The 19,211-nt window shown below is 37.1% G+C and overlaps 1 protein-coding gene across 3 annotated transcripts in view; it reads left to right on the top strand.

Moving 5' to 3' along the window:
• TBC1D19 (TBC1 domain family member 19) overlaps window positions 1-19,211 on the top strand; it is a 132,639-nt gene that overhangs the window by 27,363 nt on the left and 86,065 nt on the right. For 2 of the 3 annotated variants that reach the window (XM_066280451.1, XM_066280450.1), the window contains exons 5-8: window positions 12,693-12,767; window positions 14,213-14,276; window positions 15,639-15,685; window positions 18,777-18,837. In XM_066280451.1, the coding sequence (XP_066136548.1) occupies window positions 12,693-12,767; window positions 14,213-14,276; window positions 15,639-15,685; window positions 18,777-18,837 (247 nt within the window). Of the gene's footprint in view, window positions 1-12,692; window positions 12,768-14,212; window positions 14,277-15,638; window positions 15,686-18,726; window positions 18,838-19,211 lie in introns of all 3 variants that reach the window. The other variant, XM_066280449.1, reaches the window with a different exon arrangement.

The following is a 19,211-nucleotide window of genomic DNA, read 5'->3' as shown; positions in this document are numbered from 1 at the left end:
TTTGGTATGAGGGTTATGTTGGCCTCATAAAATGTGTTTGGAAGTATTGCTTCTTCTTCAATTTTTTGGAAGACTTTGAGTAGAATAGGAACCAAGTCTTCTTTGAATGTTTGATAAAATTCGCTGGTATAGCCGTCAGGGCCTTGACTTTTATTTTTGGGGAGGTTTTTAATGGTTTTTTCTATTTCTTCTCTACTGATAGGTCTGTTTAGGCTTTCTGCTTCTTCTTGACTCAGTCTAGGAAGGTTGTATTGTTCTAGGAATTTATCCATTTCTTCTAGGTTGTTGAATTTAGTGGCATAAAGTTTTTCATAGTATTCTACAATAATTCTTTGTATATCTACGGTGTCCGTGGTGATTTCTCCTCTTTCATTTTGGATTTTGTTTATATGAGTTCTTTCTCTTTTTTCCTTGGTAAGTCTTGCCAAGGGTTTGTCAATTTTGTTGATCTTTTCAAAGAACCAGCTCCTTGTTCTATTAATTTTTTCTATAGTTTTTCTGTTCTCTAATTCATTTATTTCTGCTCTGATTTTTATTATCTCCTTTCTTCGGCTGGTTTTGGGTTGTCTTTGTTCTTCTTTTTCTAGTTCCTTAAGGTGGGAAGTTAAGTGGTTCACTTGGGCTCTCTCTTGTTTGTTCATATATGCCTGAAGCGATATGAACTTCCCTCTTATCACTGCTTTTGCTGCATCCCATAGATTCTGATATGTCGTATTGTCATTTTCATTAGTCTGTATATATCTTTTGATCTCTGCACTTATTTCTTCTTTGACCCATTCATTTTTTAAAAGTATGTTGTTTAGTTTCCACATTTTTGTGGGATTTTTTTCCTCTTTTTTGCAGTTGAATTCTAGTTTCAAGGCTTTATGATCAGAAAATATGCTTGGTACAACTTCAATTTTTCTGAATTTGCTGATATTGTTTTTGTGGCCCAACATATGGTCAATTCTTGAGAATGATCCATGTACACTGGAGAAAAATGTATACTCAGTCACTTTGGAATGAAATGTCCTGTAGATGTCTATCATATCCAGGTGCTCTAGTGTTTTGTTTAAGGCCACTATGTCTTTGTTGATTCTCTGTTTGGATGACCGATCTAGAGCCGTCAGCGGTGTATTGAGGTCTCCAAGTATAATTGTATTTTTGTCAGTTTTTGTTTTAAGATCAATAAGTAGCTGTCTTATATATTTTGGTGCTCCTTGGTTTGGTGCATATATATTAAGAATTGTTATGTCTTCTTGATTCAGTGTCCCCTTAGCCATTATGAAATGGCCATTTTTGTCTCTAAGTACTTTTCCTGTCTTGTAGTCAGCATTATCCGATATGAGTATTGCTACACCTGCTTTTTTTTGGATGTTATTTGCTTGGAGTATTGTTTTCCAGCCTTTCACTTTGAATTTGTTTTTATCCTTGTTACTTAGATGAGTTTCCTGTAGGCAGCATACAGTTGGATTTTCTTTTTTAATCCATTCTGCTACTCTGTGCCTTTTTATTGGTGAGTTTAATCCATTTACATTTAGTGTAATTATTGATACTTGTGAGTTCCCTATTGCCATTTTATATCTTGCTTTCTGTTAGTTTTGTGTCTTGTTTGATCCTTCTCTTTCGTTTTTCTATCTTTTGTTTTTATTTGGTTGTATTCCATACATCTTTCCTCTGTTGCTATCTTTTTTATCTCATGTGCTTCTGTGGTGGTTTTTTCAATGGTGGTTACCTTTGAGTAATGAAAAGGGTCCCTACCCTGTTCATTGTAGCGAACTATTTTGTGAGTTCTTTTGCACTCCATCGTCCTTTGCTACTGTTAATCTCCGTCTTCTCCCCCTCTTTCTTTTTGTTGTTGTCACAGTTTAAATTTGGTTTTATTGTGTTCTTCTTGGAGCTTTTACTTGTGGCTCTGTTTTTTTTTGTTCTTTGTATCTGATTGGAGAACCCCCTTTAGTAATTCCTGGAGTGGGGGTTTTCTGATGATAAATTCCCTCATCTTTTCTGTATCTGTGAATGTTTTTATTTCTCCTTCGTATTTGAAGGATAGCTTTGATGGGTATAGTATTCGTGGCTGAAAGTTCCTCTCTTTCAGGACTTTAAATATTGGGGTCCACTCTCTTCTAGCTTGTAGAGTTTCTGCTGAGAAATCTGATGATAATCTAATGGGCCTTCCTTTATATGTTGTATTCTTCTTTTCCCTGGCTGCCTTGAGAATTTTTTCTTTGCTGTTGGTTTGTGTCAATTTCATTATGATATGCCTTGGAGTAGGTTTGTTGGGGTTAAGAAAACTTGGAGTTCTGTTTGCTTCTTGAACTTGAGGCTTTAGTTCTTTCCACAGGCTTGGGAAGTTCTCATCAATTATTTGTTTAAGTATGTTCTCCATTCCATTTTCTCTCTCTTCTCCCTCTGATATACCTATTATTCTTATGTTATTCTTTTTGATGGAGTCAGATAATTCTTGTAGGTCTATCTCATTTTTTTTAATTTTTGAGTCTCTTTCTTCTTCTCTCTGTTGTGCCTCAAGTTGCTTGTCTTCTATTTCACTAATCCTCTCTTCTATCTGACCTGTTCTATTAGCTAAGCTTGTTACTTCGTTTTTCAGCTCGTGAATTGAGTTTTTCATCTCTGTTTGATTTGTTTTTATAGTTTCAATTTCCTTGGACATATATTCTTTGTGTTCATGGAGTTGTTTTCTGAGCTCCCTATATTGCCTTTCTGTGTTTTCTTGTATATCTCGGAGGATTTTTAGGATTTCTATCTTGAATTCTCTGTCATTTAGCTCCAAGGTTTCCAATATATTAAATTTTTTCTCCATAGATTTTTCCTCATCTAGCTGTGTTACCTCTCTTTCTTTTGTATCCATGATATTCGATTTTCTCTTCCTTAATGGCATCTGAGGGTGGTTTTGTTGATAGTATTAATGAGATTTAATAAAGAATAAAAAGTTAAAAAAAATAAAAAAATAACAAATCGAAAAGAGTTGTTTTTTTTAAAAAAAATTAATAATGAAATAAAGAAAAATAAAATAAAATAAAAATTTTTTAAAAAAGGAAATTATTCCCCCCCTCTTTTTTCCTCTCCTCTCCTCTCCCCTCTTTCTTGAGAAAATCTTGTGGTGGACTGTGAGTTATAACAAACAATGCCTGTGATGGAGGGCCTGAATTGGGGAAAAGTAATAAAGGGGCAAAAAAGAGAGAAAGGAAAAAAAAAAAAAAAAGGAAAAAAAAAAAAAGAAAAAAGAAAAAAAAAAGAGCGTATGGACCCACAAAAAGCAAATAAGGAAAAAATTTGGGTCAAGAATAAAATGATTTGCTTTTAGGTGTTGGTTTTCTAAGAGTTATGATGAGAGGAATAAGAGGAAAATGGAAAAATGGGGGGACAAATTAAAAACTTACTATTGTATTTAGTGGAACAAGAACTAGATAATATGGAGAGCCAGGGATGGGAGCACTGCTAGTGAGTTAAAAAGGTGAAGTAAAAACCCCCCAAAATGCCACAAACATAGGTTTGAGTCCCAGATAAGATAATTTGTTTGTTATTGAGGTTTGAATGAGAGGAGATGTAAAGGAGAAAGGAAGAAACTAATATAGAGGGAGAAAAGAAAGAGAGAGAGAGAAAAAAAGAGGGAACCACTAAAAGAAGAAAAAAGAAAGGAGAGAGAGAGAGAGAGAGTTAAGGGTTTTGGAGTGCAACCCTCATAGAGAGAAAGGAAGAGAAGAGAAATGATAATGGGAGATGTAACACTTATGGGTAGTGTAGTTCAGGGAGAGGAGAGAGTAAGACCGGTAGAGAGTTAATCGGCCAAATTGGAGGAGGAAAAAAAAGTCTCAAGAATGAAGATAAGAGAAACAAACGAACAAATATAATAAAATGGGATAGGTTATAAAGTCTGCAGATTATTCTTGATTTTGAGAGGTTATCTTCTTGCTTTTTCTTTTCTCTCCCTCTTCCTGGTCGGTGACTCTGTACCCCGGGTTCTGCCCCTTTGGCATGCTCAGGTAGAGGTTTGCAGTTGATAAGTCTCTATGGCAATGTCATGTATTGTGCTTTATTCTCGTTGGGAGTCGAGGCTCATTAGCATTTATAGGCTCCGACAGTGAGAGAGTCCGTGTTCCTGGAGCCTTTCTCCTAGTCTTTCCTTCCTCAATTAGTAGCCTGATAGTCCAGGTATGGGGTTGCTGCTGCCTCTGCCTGGATAGTAAGAGGCTCAAATTGCTGGCAACTCCCCACTCTATTTCCACTCAGCACAGGGCTCTGGGTAAGGCTCAGTCAGTCAGAGCTGCTAGCATAATCAGGCGGGCTTTCCGCCCACTCGAAGACCTCTGGCTCTGCCACTCTATCCGGTAACACAAGCGGGCGCCCACTTCCGGGGGGCGCTTGGAGGAAACTCTCATTCACTATCTGCGCGCGCAGACCAGGATATCCGGCCAGCAGTCTCACGCTCTGAGTGAAACCCCCAACCGCAGGGAAAAGTTGCAGCGTTGGAATTGAGTCTCGCTCCGTCCCCGTGTGCGGCTTTTGCAAGGCGCTGGGGCGGCCCGAGATTCCGCTTTGGCCCACACAAAGGCCCCTGACTCTGCCCCTCTGTGCGATAACACGGGCGCGCACTGCCGAGGCACTCGGAGGAATCGCTCACTCCTTATCTGCGCACGCACACCAGGATATGAGGCCGGCCGTGGTTCCCTCTGAGTGAAACAGCCTCCAGCACGGAAAATCTCCACCGTTGGGATTAGTTCTCACTCCCTCCCGTGCGTGGCTTTCCCAGGGCGCTGGGGCTGCCCAGAGACTCTGCCCTCAGCCCACAGAAAGGCCTCTGACCCTGCCTCTCCGTGGGGCAACACGGGCACCCACTTCCGCGGCTTAGGAAGAAATCTCTCTTCCACTAACTGCGCACCGACCAGGAGACCGGGTAAAATGGCCGCTCCGCTTGTCTTTCTTTGTTTGGGTTTGGCGCGAGTGTTAGCTTGTATTGCCCGGGTTGCCACAGGATCAGATTTTCCTCGGCTTGGATCTCTGAGCCACAGCCTGGTTCGGCCGTTTTTGCTGCGGCGGCCTGGATCTATTCACCCCCTTTGCCCGCCTCAGTTTCTATATTCACAGTTACCAGAGAAAGCTGCCCTGTTTAGGTTAGTGAGGAAGGCGGAGCATTTCTTACTCCCTATTTCCTTCGGGGTTTGGTTATATATTTAGCCAATTTTTCACTCAATCATACCTTTGGGTGTATTGCGAAGAATCTGGAAGCTCCAAGTATAGGTTTTTCTGTTTCTGGTTGAAGATCTTGTTGAGTTTTGGGGGAGATTTATCGGTATCGCTTCCTACTCCGCCATTACCGAAATATCTTTGATCTCAGTTTTCCACATCCAAATAGTCACTAAGTTCTATAAATTATTTCTTCCCATAGTCTTAGAGCCCTCTACTTTTTTTCATTATCAGGCCATTACCATAGTGATCACAATGACCATGATGATAAGGACTCTCTCTTATTGAGTGCTTGCTTTGTTTCGGATGTTAATTAACATCCTTTCCTTGTTCTTAGCCTCCTGACTTTCAGTAAGTCTTTCTCCCTATGCCTTAAATATCTCAGTACAATTAACTTTAAATACAAGAAGATGAACTCGTATAATGTATCTCACTACTTTCTCACTACCTTTAGTGACTCTCAATTGCCTAACAAATTAAGTTTGTCCTCCAGAGCCCAACGTTTAACAATTTTACTGTTTGTCCCCAGCTTCCCCTCTCACCTTATCCGCCTCTGCAACCTCATAACTGTCCTCTGTGCCGATCCAAGTGAGTCATTTTGCCTTTCCCTCTTGCATCTTCAACACTTTCCTTCTTTTGTTTTATCACGAAAGCCCTCTCTGCCTGATTTGCATTATGAAAATCCTGCTTATTTTGTGAGGATCAGGTCAGATGACGTCTCTTGTCTGATGCTGTTATTACCCTCTTTGAAAAGTATCTCTCCCTCCGACTCTGTAGCACACAGTCCTTTCACGGCCCTTACCACAAATTGCATTGGGAAGGAGCTGGGGACAGGTGGTTCCTGATCAGGTTGCTCTTTTGAATCAAAAAGAACTTTAAAATTTTCAGTTAGTGGTTCCTTCCCATTTTATTCAGTAAAATGTGTGGGCAGAAAATATTTTGGAACTGTACCCTGGAAATTTTTTTCCTATTAAAATTTTAAGAGTCATTTTCACTTCACTTAGCTTTCGCTTGTGTCTCCAGAGTGGAGAGGCAAATCAGCTCTTGGCAGTTTTTGGCAAGCTGAATTGGCGTTTAATTTTCTGGGCTGATGAGAAAAAGAGACTTCTTTTACTGCATCAGCATTTCCTACTGAGTATTTCCTACTGAGTACCAGCCCTAAGAGATGCTCCATGGAAAGGGTTCCATGGACAAATCAATCTGGGAATTGAGGCACACACTGCCCCCTCCTCTTGGTGATCATAGTCTATTTCATTATTTTTAACAGATTTTATTTATTTGTTTGTTTGTTTTTAGGTGAGAGGAGGGGAGATAGTGAGGCAGACTCCTGTATGTGCCCCAACTGTGATCCACCCGGCAACCCCACCTGGGGCCAATGCTTGAGTACCCAGCTATTTTTAGTGCCTGAAGTTGTTGTGCTCTATCAGCACCTGGGGGCTTGCTTGAACCAATCAAGCTACTGGCTGCAGGATGAGAAGAGGGAGAGAAGGAGGAAAGAGAGGGGGGAGAAGCAGATGGTGGTTTCTCCTGTGTGCCCTGACTGGGAATCAAACCCAGGACATCCATACACTGGACTGATGCTCTATCCACTGAGCTACCAGCCAGGGCCCAGATTTTATTTTTCACAAGAGTTTTAGATATACAGAAAAATTGAGTTTCCATAGATCCCATACCACTTTCCCTTGTTTTTAACATTTTACATTTGTAAGTTACATCATTTCAGAATTCCTTCGTTTTAAACCTAAAGTCCTTTTTCTGTTCCAGGGTCCAATCTGGGACACCACATTGTATTTGGTTGTTATGTCTGCTTAGGCTCCTCTCAGCTGTGACAGTTTGTCAGACTTCCCTTGTTTTGGATGACTTTGAGAAGTACTGCTCACGTATTTTGTAGAACGTCCCTCTGTTGGAATTTGTCAGGTGTTTCTCTCATGACTAGTCTGGGGTTGTAGGATGTTTTGGAGGAAGACCACAGATGTCAGGTGTCATTTATATCATCACATCGTATCAGGGTACATGCTGTCAACATGATGTATCACTGCGGATGTTGACCTTGATCACCTGGCAGAGGCAGTATTTGTGAGGCTTCTCTACTGTACAGTCACTGCCTCCCCACCCTTTGTATACTGTCCTCTTTGGAAGGAAGTTACTATGTACAGTCCACACTTACGGAGGCATAGTTATGCTCACTTCCTTGAGTAAGGAATTTCAACAAATTTGGAATTTTTCTTCATGGAAGTGTTGTGTCTCTCCCTCCCCTCATATATTTGTTTAGTCAGTCACTTATTTATATCAGTATAGACTCATAGGTATCTATTTTATACTTTATTTTTTAATCGAAAACTTTAATTTTGTTGCTTACAATCTATTCTGACATGTTAAAGGCTCAGGGAAGTTCTGCAAAAAGGAAACTATTTACTTCTATTTAGTCTAGTGTTGTTCAAACTTATGTGACCAGGAAACCTTATTTCCATGTAAAATGTCTTGGCAACTACTTTGCTACACTTCTCAGAGAAAGCAGTGTTTGCAGGAACTGAGAGACAGCATGGTGAATATAAGTTCATGAGCTTTGGTGTGAAGTAATACTAATAAGTGCACAGAGCTCTTAGTATGTGCAGGTTCCATTCTAGTGCTTTACAAATGTCACTCCCTTAACATTCATGACGAGCTTAGTGGGTGAGTTACTCTTAGGATGTTTTGTCCAACTTCACAAAACTAGTAAGTGGAATAGTTGAGCTTTGAACCTGGAACTCTGGCTACAGATGGTATTCAGCCTGTTTCTCTACCCAGTCCAGAAATCCTCAGGCTAACTCAAGATGTGCTATGTGGTTGAATTTACTCTGTTCTCCATCAATCAATCCAGCAACCTAAGCAAAAATGAGAAATTTGTTAGTGTTAGATGATTTCAGTTCTCATTCTCTTCCTAACTGATCTTTCTGCCTTCTGTATTGTCATTTGATTTCTTAAAACTTCCAAGAATTTTAGGGTACAATTTTAACCCTTTAGCTTGAGTGGCTGTAAATAGTCTTGCCCCCTTTTACGGTTCAAGTTTCCTCTCTGGCCTCTCACACTGTCCCTCCCCATCGTGCCACTCCCCTCCCCACGTCCACACACATATACAGTCTCTCTGTCTAATACTTGACCTCTTTCAGTTGTTCCAGCAGGAGAATCATTGCTTATGCTGTCAGTTCCACCTGAAACTGTCTCCCCATACATTCCATGTATCTCTGGCTAACGTATGTCATTCTTCAAGTATCCGGTTAGATACTAGTTCCTTTAGGAAGGTTCTCTGACCCCCAGATCTCAGATTCTCAGGTACTTTTCCGGAGCCTTCAGTCTGCCACCTGGGCAGCACCCTGTACTTCCTACCACAATACTTGGATTGTTTATATTATTGCTTAGATTCTGTAGTCTTTGTAACACAGGTTCAGTGTCTCTCTTTTCACAACTGTGTCTCCAGCATCTGGCACAGTGTCCAGCCCATGGTAGATGCTCAGTGGGTGGTACCTGAGATGATGAATGAATTAAATAAACAAAAAATAGAAAATGTTTCCTCCTAAATATATTTATATTTATATATATATATATATATATACACACACACACACACATACACACACACACACACCCCTTTTCTTAGTATAATTACATTATCTAAAAACTTATCTAAGGAAAGAATCAGAAAAATTTATGTTCATAATAAGAGTAAAAAAATTAAAAGAATCAACCTGCAAGAAAATGAAACTAGACCACCAACTTACACCATTCACAAAAATAAACTCAAAATTGATAAAAGACTTAAATGTAAGGCATGAAACCATAAGCATCTTAGAAGAAAACATAGGCAGTAAACTCTCTGACATCTCTCGCAGTGATATATTTGCTGATTTATCTCCACGGGGAAGGGAAATAAAAGACAGGATAAACAAATGGGACTATATCAAACTAAAAAGCTTTTGCACAGCCAAAGACAATAAGAACAGAATCAAAAGACAAACTACACAATGGGAGAACATATTTGACAGTACATCTGATAAGGGGTTAATAACCAAAATTTATAAAGAACTTGTAAATCTCAACACCAGAAAGACAAACAATCCAATCCAAAAATGGGCAAAAGAAATGAATAGACACTTCTCCAAAGAGGATATACAGATGGCCAATAGGCATATGAAAAAATGCTCAACATCACTAATCATTAGAGAAATGCAAATTAAAACCACAATGAGATATCACCTCACACCAGTCAGAATGGCACTCATCAACAAAACAACACAGAATAAGTGCTGGCGAGGATGTGGAGAAAAGAGAACCCTCCTGCACTGCTGGTGGGAATGCAGACTGGTGCAGCCACTGTGGAAAACAGTATGGAGATTCCTCAAAAAATTGAAAATCAAACTGCCTTTTGACCCAGCCATCCCACTTTTAGGAATATACCCTAAGGACACCATAGAACAGTTCCAGAAGGAGAAATGCACCCCCATGTTTATGGCAGCATTGTTCACAATAGCGAAGATCTGGAAACAGCCCAAGTGTCTGTCAGAGGACGAGTGGATTAAAAAGCTTTGGTACATCTATACTATGGAATACTACTCAGCCATAAGAAATGATAACATCGGATCATTTACAATAACATGGATGGACCTTGATAACATTATACTGAGCGAAATAAGTAAATCAGAAAAAACTAAGAACTATATGAACCCATGCATAGATGGGACATAAAAATGAGGCTCAGAGACATGGACAAGAATGTGATGGTAACAGGGAGTGGGGTGGAGGGGTGGGGAGGGGGCGAGGAAGGAGAGGGAGGGGGTGGAGGGAGGGGAGGGGCACAAAGAAAACCAGATAGAAGGTGACAGAGGACGATTTGACTTTGAGTGAGGGGTATGCAGCATAATCAAAGGTCAAAATAATCTGGAGATGTTTTCTCAGAACATATGTACCCTGATTTATCAATGTCACTGCATTAAAATTAATAAAAATAAGATAAAAAAATAAAAGAATCTAAATGAATAGCGATAGGGCTTAAGTATAACATGGCATCTCCCAAAGGGAATGTTATACAAGCATTAAAAATATCATTTTTGAAGAAATGTTATGCAATAGCAAAGTGCATACAATGTAATCTTAAATGGAAAAAGCAAAATAAATAACAATATAATTTCACTTTACTTATGTACATGAGTGTGTATATGTATACACACATAAAGCCAATTATATAAATATATGTGCATAGAAAAAATGAAAGAAGAAAACAAAATGTTAACAGTAGTTATTTTTGGCTGATGGAAATTTGTGGATGCTTATTTATTATTCTATTCACATATTCTATTTTCTAAATTATCAAAGAAGAATTACTAAATCTGTTTCCATTAGGTAACTGGATTTTGATTATTTTTGTTTTACTTTATTTTTTTGTCAGGGTAAAGAAAATGATCTTTTAATTTTATAGTTTTTTTTACATGCTATATACATTTATTATACAGTTTTTTTTTTTTTTTTACAGAGGCAGAGATAGACAGGGACAGACAGACAGGAATGGAGAGAGATGAGAAGCATCAATCATCAGTTTCTCGTTGCGCATTGCGACTTCTTAGTTGTTCATTGATTGCTTTCTCACATGTGCCTTGACCGTGGGCCTTCAGCAGACCGAGTAACCCCCTGCTGGAGCCAGCGACCTTGGGTCCAAGCTGGTGAGCTCTTTGCTCAAGCCAGATGAGTCGGCGCTCAAGCTGGCGTCCTCGGGGTCTCGAACCTGGGTCCTTCCGTATCCCAGTCCGACGCTCTATTCACTGCGCCACCACCTGGTCAGGCTTATTATACAGTTTTTAAAGACTTATTTACTTCTATTGTTATAAAAATGTAGCAAGGTGATGGGTAATGCCCATTTAAAATGTCTATACAATTGTGATTCTTTCATAAATTCTTTGTTTCTCATGGTTTAGCAATTACCTTATTTTTAAAACTCTTAAAATTCTTTCAGTTAATATCATACATCCCAATTATTAAGGAAACTGATTTGAAGGCAACAATAATTTCATTTGGTGACGATATGAGTTTGGGTAAAAGGTAATGTCTTCCTATTTAAACAACATTTTAAATGTAAAAGGCCATTTATTCCTTTTAAATAACATTTTAAAGCTCTATTTATTTTGTAAGTCTTTTGGGTAGAAAACATTACTTTCTTTTTATTTTGTATTAGTGCACTGTCATTTCTCAAGAACTTATTTGCTACTGTATACTTTTTTGGTGCTGTTTTTTGAAATTTTTATTTCAAATAACTATGATTCTTTTTGAGCATTTATTTTTGAGACAAGGGCTTATTTTGTCACTTCTACAAATAGAACCTGAGGAGAATTAAGCACCTCTAAAACCGGAGCTAGCGTGGACCTTCAGGTTTATTCAGGCAGCCCTTCGAGTTGACTTCCTTTGCTCAACTACTTCTAGAAACTGAACTCCCAGTGTCCCTGATGTAAGCCATTTGGCTAAGTCATCTTGTCAGGAAGTTTCTTTCTTATATTAAATGCTCATAGGCTCTTTATAACATTTACCCGCTGGTCCTGGTTTTGTGCATGGCACAGAGAAAGCATTCAATATGTGTTAGTCGGTGAGTCGCAATGAAACAAGGGAATGAATGAATACTACTTCACTGACGTTCAAGTTCTTGAGGGAACCTAACGAAACAAAGGAATGAATGAATACTACTTCACTGATGTTCAAGTTCTTGAGGGAACCTAACGAAACAAAGGAATGAATGAATACTACTTCACTGATGTTCAAGTTCTTGAGGGAACCTAACGAAACAAAGGAATGAATGAATACTACTTCACTGACGTTCAAGCTCTTGAGGGAACCTAAAGGATGACCCAGCCTGAAAGCAACCTCCTTCTTCATCTTGGATTTCCGCTCATTGTCAGGAAATTCTGTTTCTGTTTCTGATACTGATGGAAATGACTTCTCTAACCATCTGACTGAAGTTTTTTAGGTGTGATAGTGGTATTATGGTTATGTCGAAGAAGGTTCTTATTCTTAGCGTATTCATGCTCAAGTATTTAGGGGTGCAAAGTCATGTTTGGAAAAATGACAACATAATATCTGTAAAATTTTATTTTTTACTAGGTCATTAATATTATTCCTGAGTATTAATCATTTACCAAATGCTTAATTTACCTTTCCATTAACTACTTTTTCTTATAATGGTTATTACCATATGTCTTATATTTTTTTATCGACCCTTATTCCATCCTCCACTAGAGTGTCAGTTCTGTGACAACTGAGACTTTCTGTTATTCCTGCCATAATTCACAGCACTAGGGATAGTACGTGGCTCATAGTAGGCAGTAATCAATATTTGTTGACTGAACTAATATACGAAGATAACCAATTTCAATGAACCTCACCATTTCTATGTAACTCGTAATATCTTTCATTTTTTTAGCAGGTATTTTTTTAATATTAGTTTCAGCATTGTTAACCAGGAACAATATAGATTGTTCTTTATGTTTCAGGGAAGTTGGGAAAAGAGAATTTTGAAGAGTTTAAATAGCATGTGCACTGAACTGAGTATCCCATTGGCACGAAAGGTACTTTTAATATTTAAGTATTTTATTGTAAACCAGGCACTGGAAAGTATCATTAAGTTATAATGTAGGCAGATTTATCTGGTTTAGTTTTTTTTGTTGTTGTTGTTTTTTTACTAGTACCCCAGTTTGTTTTGAAATAAAGATCTGTAAAAGTCTGCTTATGTGGGTGTATTCTATATAGATTTATGTTATGTGTGCTGAAATGCTTTTTGTAATAAACCTATAACTTGAGAATAAATACAAATAAAGTATAGAATCTTCAGTATAGATTATTTAGAGATTTGGCTATATAGTGCCAAATATACTGCTCACAGAAATTAGGGGATATTTCAAAATAAATATGAAGCGATAAAAAAAAAGAAGCATTTGATTTTTTTTTTATTAAACAAGAACATCAGAAAAGCAAACGACAAGTCAAATGAAGTTGTTAATTATGCAAATGAGATGCAAAACTAACTTTTATTTCATTGATGAAAATGCACTCTACAAAAGGCTGAAAGTACTGGAGCATCTGCATGTTCCCTGGTCCCCTAATTTTTGTGAGCAGTGTATATAAGTGCACTTTAAAGATTTTAATTACCTTTAATCTCCCTACTTTTTGGCTAATTGGCACAATTGCCATTTGTTTTAAATAGAGATGGAGTTCAGGCATACTGTCATCTGTAATAGCCAGTGTGGTGCCATCTTTCAGTACTAACAATAGGGAATGAAGAGAATGGTTTGTTATTCCTCTGCAGACCTATGTAGCTTGAATAGTATTAGATTTACTTAGATCTAAAACTTAACATTAATCTGTCAGTCTGGGCCTTGATTGGGGAGAGATGAAGAAAGAGAGAAAAGCCACCTGAGGAATGTTCTGGATTGTTAGCTGCTCACAAGTAGGAGAGACAAGCTTCTCTTCACTCTATTCTCCCTACCAGCTGTTTATTGCCTACTGTTGAACAGAATATAGTGGATGTGCTTTGGATAATATCCAAGGACAACTCACTGAAGCCACCAGAAGGATGGTGTTAAGAAAGGATAAATTTATATTGAAAACTGTCTAAATATGGAGTATTGTGTAATATACTCTCTTCCATAGAGATGATGCTACTGACTCAGTCGTACTCTCTTGGCCAGTCCCCTTTGCGTTGCATTTCTGATATTGCTGGATGGGGTAAGAGGTGTAGTACGCAGCTGAGGAGCCATGTTTTGTGTGTGAAATGTACTGGCCAGTACAGATTACTTACCTTCTTTCCTGGGACTCATTTGCTGAGCCATTGAAACTAGATATCATAGTTAAATAATAATAATTTAAGTGTAATTCCAAAAAAAGTTTAGTGTAATGGAATTGTTTTTCCTTATGTTATAGTTGCTTATTTAAACCTTTAGATAAATTATTGATTCTTATTTTTCAGCTGCTAAACTTCACAAAATGAAACCAATTTTTAAATTACCTTTTTTAGAGGCCACTTGGAGAACAGAAAGAACTTCTCAGTAAATGGAATGAAATGGGAACTGATGAACCAGGTATGTGAAGAACTTTTCTCAAAATGTGGTAGTAGAAGAAAATGCCTTCTTAACTGTGTATCAAAAATAACAGTAATAACAGTTCTTTTGAACAGACAGCAACTTTCTCTCCCCACTAATATACTACATCTGTTTTGTTTGCCTTGCAGTTTGAAAATTCCTAACTTTGATCAGTGTTCTCCATTATTTTGAGAGCATGTAAATCAATTACCCTTTATTTTAAAAGCAGCATTTGAAAATGTTTTTTATAAAAGAGTAAATTAAATCATTCTTAGATTTCTTAGACTCATAGTTAAGGTAAATATTATGCAAGCTTTAATTCCATTGAGAAATATAGGTTAAGTGGTGAAAAATTTTAAGACTTCTAAAATGTTTTTAAGAACTTATTTTTGGATAATTTGATGTTTAAAACTGAGTCCATCAATTTTATAAACATTTAATGAGTGACAACTATATGATTGTATAGATAGACATGTACATAATTGCTTACTACGCATCCTTCAAAGCAAGCGTGGGGGCTGGCAAGGAGTAAGTGCTACAGCACAGGATGTAAAGTGTTCCAGATGTTCAAAAGGGAGAGTGGTTCAGTACAACTGCAGGGATTCATTAAGAATGCATGTTTGGCCCTGGCCGGTTGGCTCAGCGGTAGAGCGTCAGCCTGGCGTGTGGGGGACCGGGGTTCGATTCCCGGCCAGGGCACATAGGAGAAGCGCCCATTTGCTTCTCCACCCCCCCCCTTCCTCTCTGTCTCTCTCTTCCCCTCCCGCAGCCAAGGCTCCATTGGAGCAAAGATGGCCCAGGCGCTGGGGATGGCTCCTTGGCCTCTGCCCCAGGCGCTGGAGTGGCTCTGGTCGCAGCAGAGCGACGCCCCAGAGGGGAGAGCATCGCCCCCTGGTGGGCAGAGCATCGCCCCTGGTGGGCGTGCCGGGTGGATCCCGGTCGGGCGCAAGCGGGAGTCTGTCTGACTGTCTCTCCCCGTTTCCAGCTTCAGAAAAATACAAAAAAAAAAAAAGAATGCATGTTTGTATTCTACATACGTTGAGAAGTCTCATAGAGAACTTTTATATTTATTATATTGACATTTTTTCAATTCAGTGATAATTTGTTACAAATTTATGAAAAGGAGACTCTTAATTTCTTTCAGAATATGTCATCTAGGCTATCAAGAGGAAGGTTGTCTTTTTATTTCTGTGTTTCCAGTACTTAACACAATGTATGAAAAATAACCAATACTCTACAAATGTCTGAATTAATGTAGCCGCACAGCAATGTATGAAAGATTTAGCTAACATTTTATTATTAATGAACATTCATATAATATGTTAACCAAAATTTTGTTTTACTCTATCTTCTTAATTCTAGATTTAAGCCTTTTCAGACCAGTTTATGCACCTAAGGATTTTCTTGAGGTAGGTTCTAACTGGTTAAATATTTTTATATTAATAAGGAAAAAATGTGAAAGAAATGATTATATAATAATATCTCCATGTTATATTGAGGCAGAGGAGTCACCATGTAAACAGCCCCTGAACCAATGAAGCAGTGGTATGACGTGATCAGATTTGTGTTTGGAAATTGCTCTTGGAAAATATATTGAAATATGGAAAGATTAGAGCAGGGGTCAGGAATCTATGGCTCGCGAGGCAGATATGGCTCTTTTGATGGCTGCATCTGGCTCGCAGACAAATCTTTAATAAAAAATATAAAACATTCTCATGTACATACAATCCATTCATTTCCTACTGCTCATGTTCATGGTTGCGTGTGGCTGGAGCCAATCACAGCTGTCCTCTAGGACAACACCAAATTTTTATTGGATAATGTGTAATGTACACGGGTCTTTGTATGGCTCTGATGGAATTACATTTTAAAATATGTGGCGTTCTTGGCTCTCTCAGCCTAAAAGGTTCCCGACCCCTGGATTAGAGACAAGTAAATCAATTAGGAAGATTTTTTTTTTTTTTTTAAAGATAGTGACTCTAAATCATGCAGCCTGCTGCTGTCTGGCACATATAGGTGCTCAGGTAATCTTTTCCCATTTTTTCCCTCATTCTAGTGGTCTAGGCAATAAACAATGTAAACACAGGGACTTACATACGTGTTATAAATGACTGGTTGGTACTTTCTATCCCAACTTGACTGGGCTTCCAGGTCTTCCCCTGGAGACAGGCATAGATCAGTTGCAAGTTAGTCTTATCTTTAACTGTTCTAGCTCCAACAGGTAGAAGAATCCTTAGTATATACTTGCTCAATAAATAGTTGTTGAGTGAATTCATGAATGACTGACCCTTTTACATTTTATTTTTATTTCTTTTCTGAACTTGTTGTCTCTGATATGTTTGCCAGCATTAAACATTGTTAGAAATTTTTTCAGTTCTTCTGAAATTGTAGAGTCTCCTTTTAACTTTAAAGAGAGGTTAAGTTGGTCAGAAACTGCCTTTATAGTGATAGCATTATTTCTCTTAGTTTATTAAAGGTTTTTTCCAAACCCTCTTCTTTTCTAGCACTAAGGGCTGAAATTTTGTGTAATTTTAATATGGTTATCTTTAACTATATATGTTTCTCCTTAATAATCACATTCTGTTTTCTAGGAGATGTTGCCCAGTTGATCTGGTTTTTTTTATCCATTTGTTATTCATCTGAGATTCTTCTTTAATTTGAGAGCATTTCTATAATTATTTCCTTAGTTATAGTTCCTAATATTCTCTTTCCTATTACCCATCTATTTATAGATTCTTTTTCTTTTCTAGTTTGTTTTTGAGTTTCTCATGTGTATGATCCATTATTTGTGTAATTAGGCTAAAATTGTGCTATTTTATATTAGTCTGTACTTAACACTGTTGATTCTTTGTTACATCTTTTATTTAAAAAAATTGATATTTTCAGTTTCAATTCAGTGTTCACAATTTTAGGAAACTTTTAACTTTATAACACATTCCATTTTATCAGGCATTAGTTATCAGTTTATTAATGCCTTCCTCGGGTGTGATAGTGTTTCTGTCATCATAATCTCCTTCACTGGATTATTGGTTTATTTCCTCAAGAGTTTCCATTTTAAAATATTTTTTAAATGTTATTGTTATTATTTCCCCCAAACGAGTGTTAATTCATAGAAAAATAGGAAAACATACAATAAGAAGAAAATTTTAAACAAAAAGTACTCATAATACCATCATAAAACGGTAAGCAGTACAATTATAATTTTTACAACTATAATGTGAACATTTTTAAGTTATTATTTATGACCAGTGGGAGGATTCAGCCAGTTTGCACCAGTTCAGCAGAACCAATACATAATTCTTTGTTGAATTTGGTGAACCGGTTGTTAAAATGGCACTTGTCATCAGAGTTCTCTCTAAGGTGGACGCCTAGGCAGCCGCCCAATGTGGAAATCACAATTTACATCCCTTACTCTTTTTTAATGTTCATCTGTGCAACAGCGTTTTCTCAGTGCCCTTAGTAATGTTCATTCGTCCAGAGGTGAGAAAAATACAAGTGAGGACGCCAATCAAGAAGCAATATGGAAATATCTTAAATAACAATTTTATTGTTTTTTGTCAAGTATTATTTAATATTTTTCATTAATATTTTAAAACTTATAATCTAATTTTGTGTACCTCTTTTATTGTTCTTATTTAAATATTAAATGCATAAAATAATAAACTACCTTTTAGAATATCTCTTTTTTATACTTAAAAATGGTCATTAGGGAAGAGAACCGGTTGTTAAATTATTTGAATCCCACCACTGTATTTTATTTTATGGGTCAACCATAATTGATTTAAGTAATTTCCTCTAATGGGATGTTTAAGTTGTTATACATTTTTCCATTATAACCAGCACTTCATTAACATTTTTATGCACTAGTTTTGCAAACATCTTTAATTATTTCTATAACTTTATTTATAGAAATGAGATTCTTAGATGAAAGGATATGCAAATTTATATTACCTTTCTATCTCCTTAATTTTGAAAAGTATATAAATTGTTTTATTAGCTTGGCTTCTGAAAATTTCTTTTGTTTTTCCATTGGGTTTGATTTAGAAGTGATACCCTTCAATATTACTTCACTTTCTAAAAACATTCTCGAAATTTGTTTTTAAAAGGGTTAGAGTTGGTTCTAAAATTTTCCCTGGGAAATTATTATAATCAAACAATTTTTATTTTTTCTTACCATAAAAAAATCTTTTCTTTATAACTAAATTCTTAACTTTTTAGTGTTATCTTGTAGCTCATCAGTTGGAATATTAACCCATCCTAATTGAAAACGTTTATGGTATTTTAACATTTCAATACAGTTTTACAGTGTTTAAAATGTTAGTGAAGTATATGCAGAGTGCCAAGTAGTTTTTACTTTTGTGGTGAAATACCAAGAATATCACTGACAATTTTATAAGTGTAGGCATCCTATAAAAAAAACTAATCAATTTTGTTGGATTTGTTTTTGAAGGTATTAATTAATCTTCGCAACCCAAATTATGAAAGTGGTGATTCTCTTAGTTTCAGGACTCATTTGGGCTTAATCCAAGTTCCTCTGAAAGTGAAAGACATCCCCGCATTGGTAAGTAGAGACCTCCAGCAATCAACTAATTTATTTGGACGACAACCACTAAAAAACTATTTTAGTGCAGCATATATTCAGACAATAGGACAATGTGCTCATTAAATAAATAAATGAAATGAAAGTTTCTTTCTTTATTGTAAATATGTCACATAGAGAGTGACTTGCTCTGCCAGCTGGACGGAAGGCGAGCTTGTTGCACGGAGCTATTAACGCCTTGGCTTCTCCTCATCTTAGTAAACAGCTGGATTTATGAGACAGCTTGTCCAGGTGCCTGATGCATGGCTATAAAACAGATGGAGACAAATTGTGACTTTTATAAAAACTGTTTAAAGAACGTACTCTGTATTTACTTTGACCAACATTTATTAAGC

This window comes from Saccopteryx bilineata, chromosome 5 (genome assembly GCF_036850765.1).
Source record: "Saccopteryx bilineata isolate mSacBil1 chromosome 5, mSacBil1_pri_phased_curated, whole genome shotgun sequence".
NCBI classification, from domain to species: Eukaryota; Metazoa; Chordata; class Mammalia; order Chiroptera; family Emballonuridae; genus Saccopteryx; species Saccopteryx bilineata.
The sequence above is the reverse complement of the archived record's forward strand: the minus strand, read 5'-3'. Positions and strand labels throughout refer to the sequence as shown.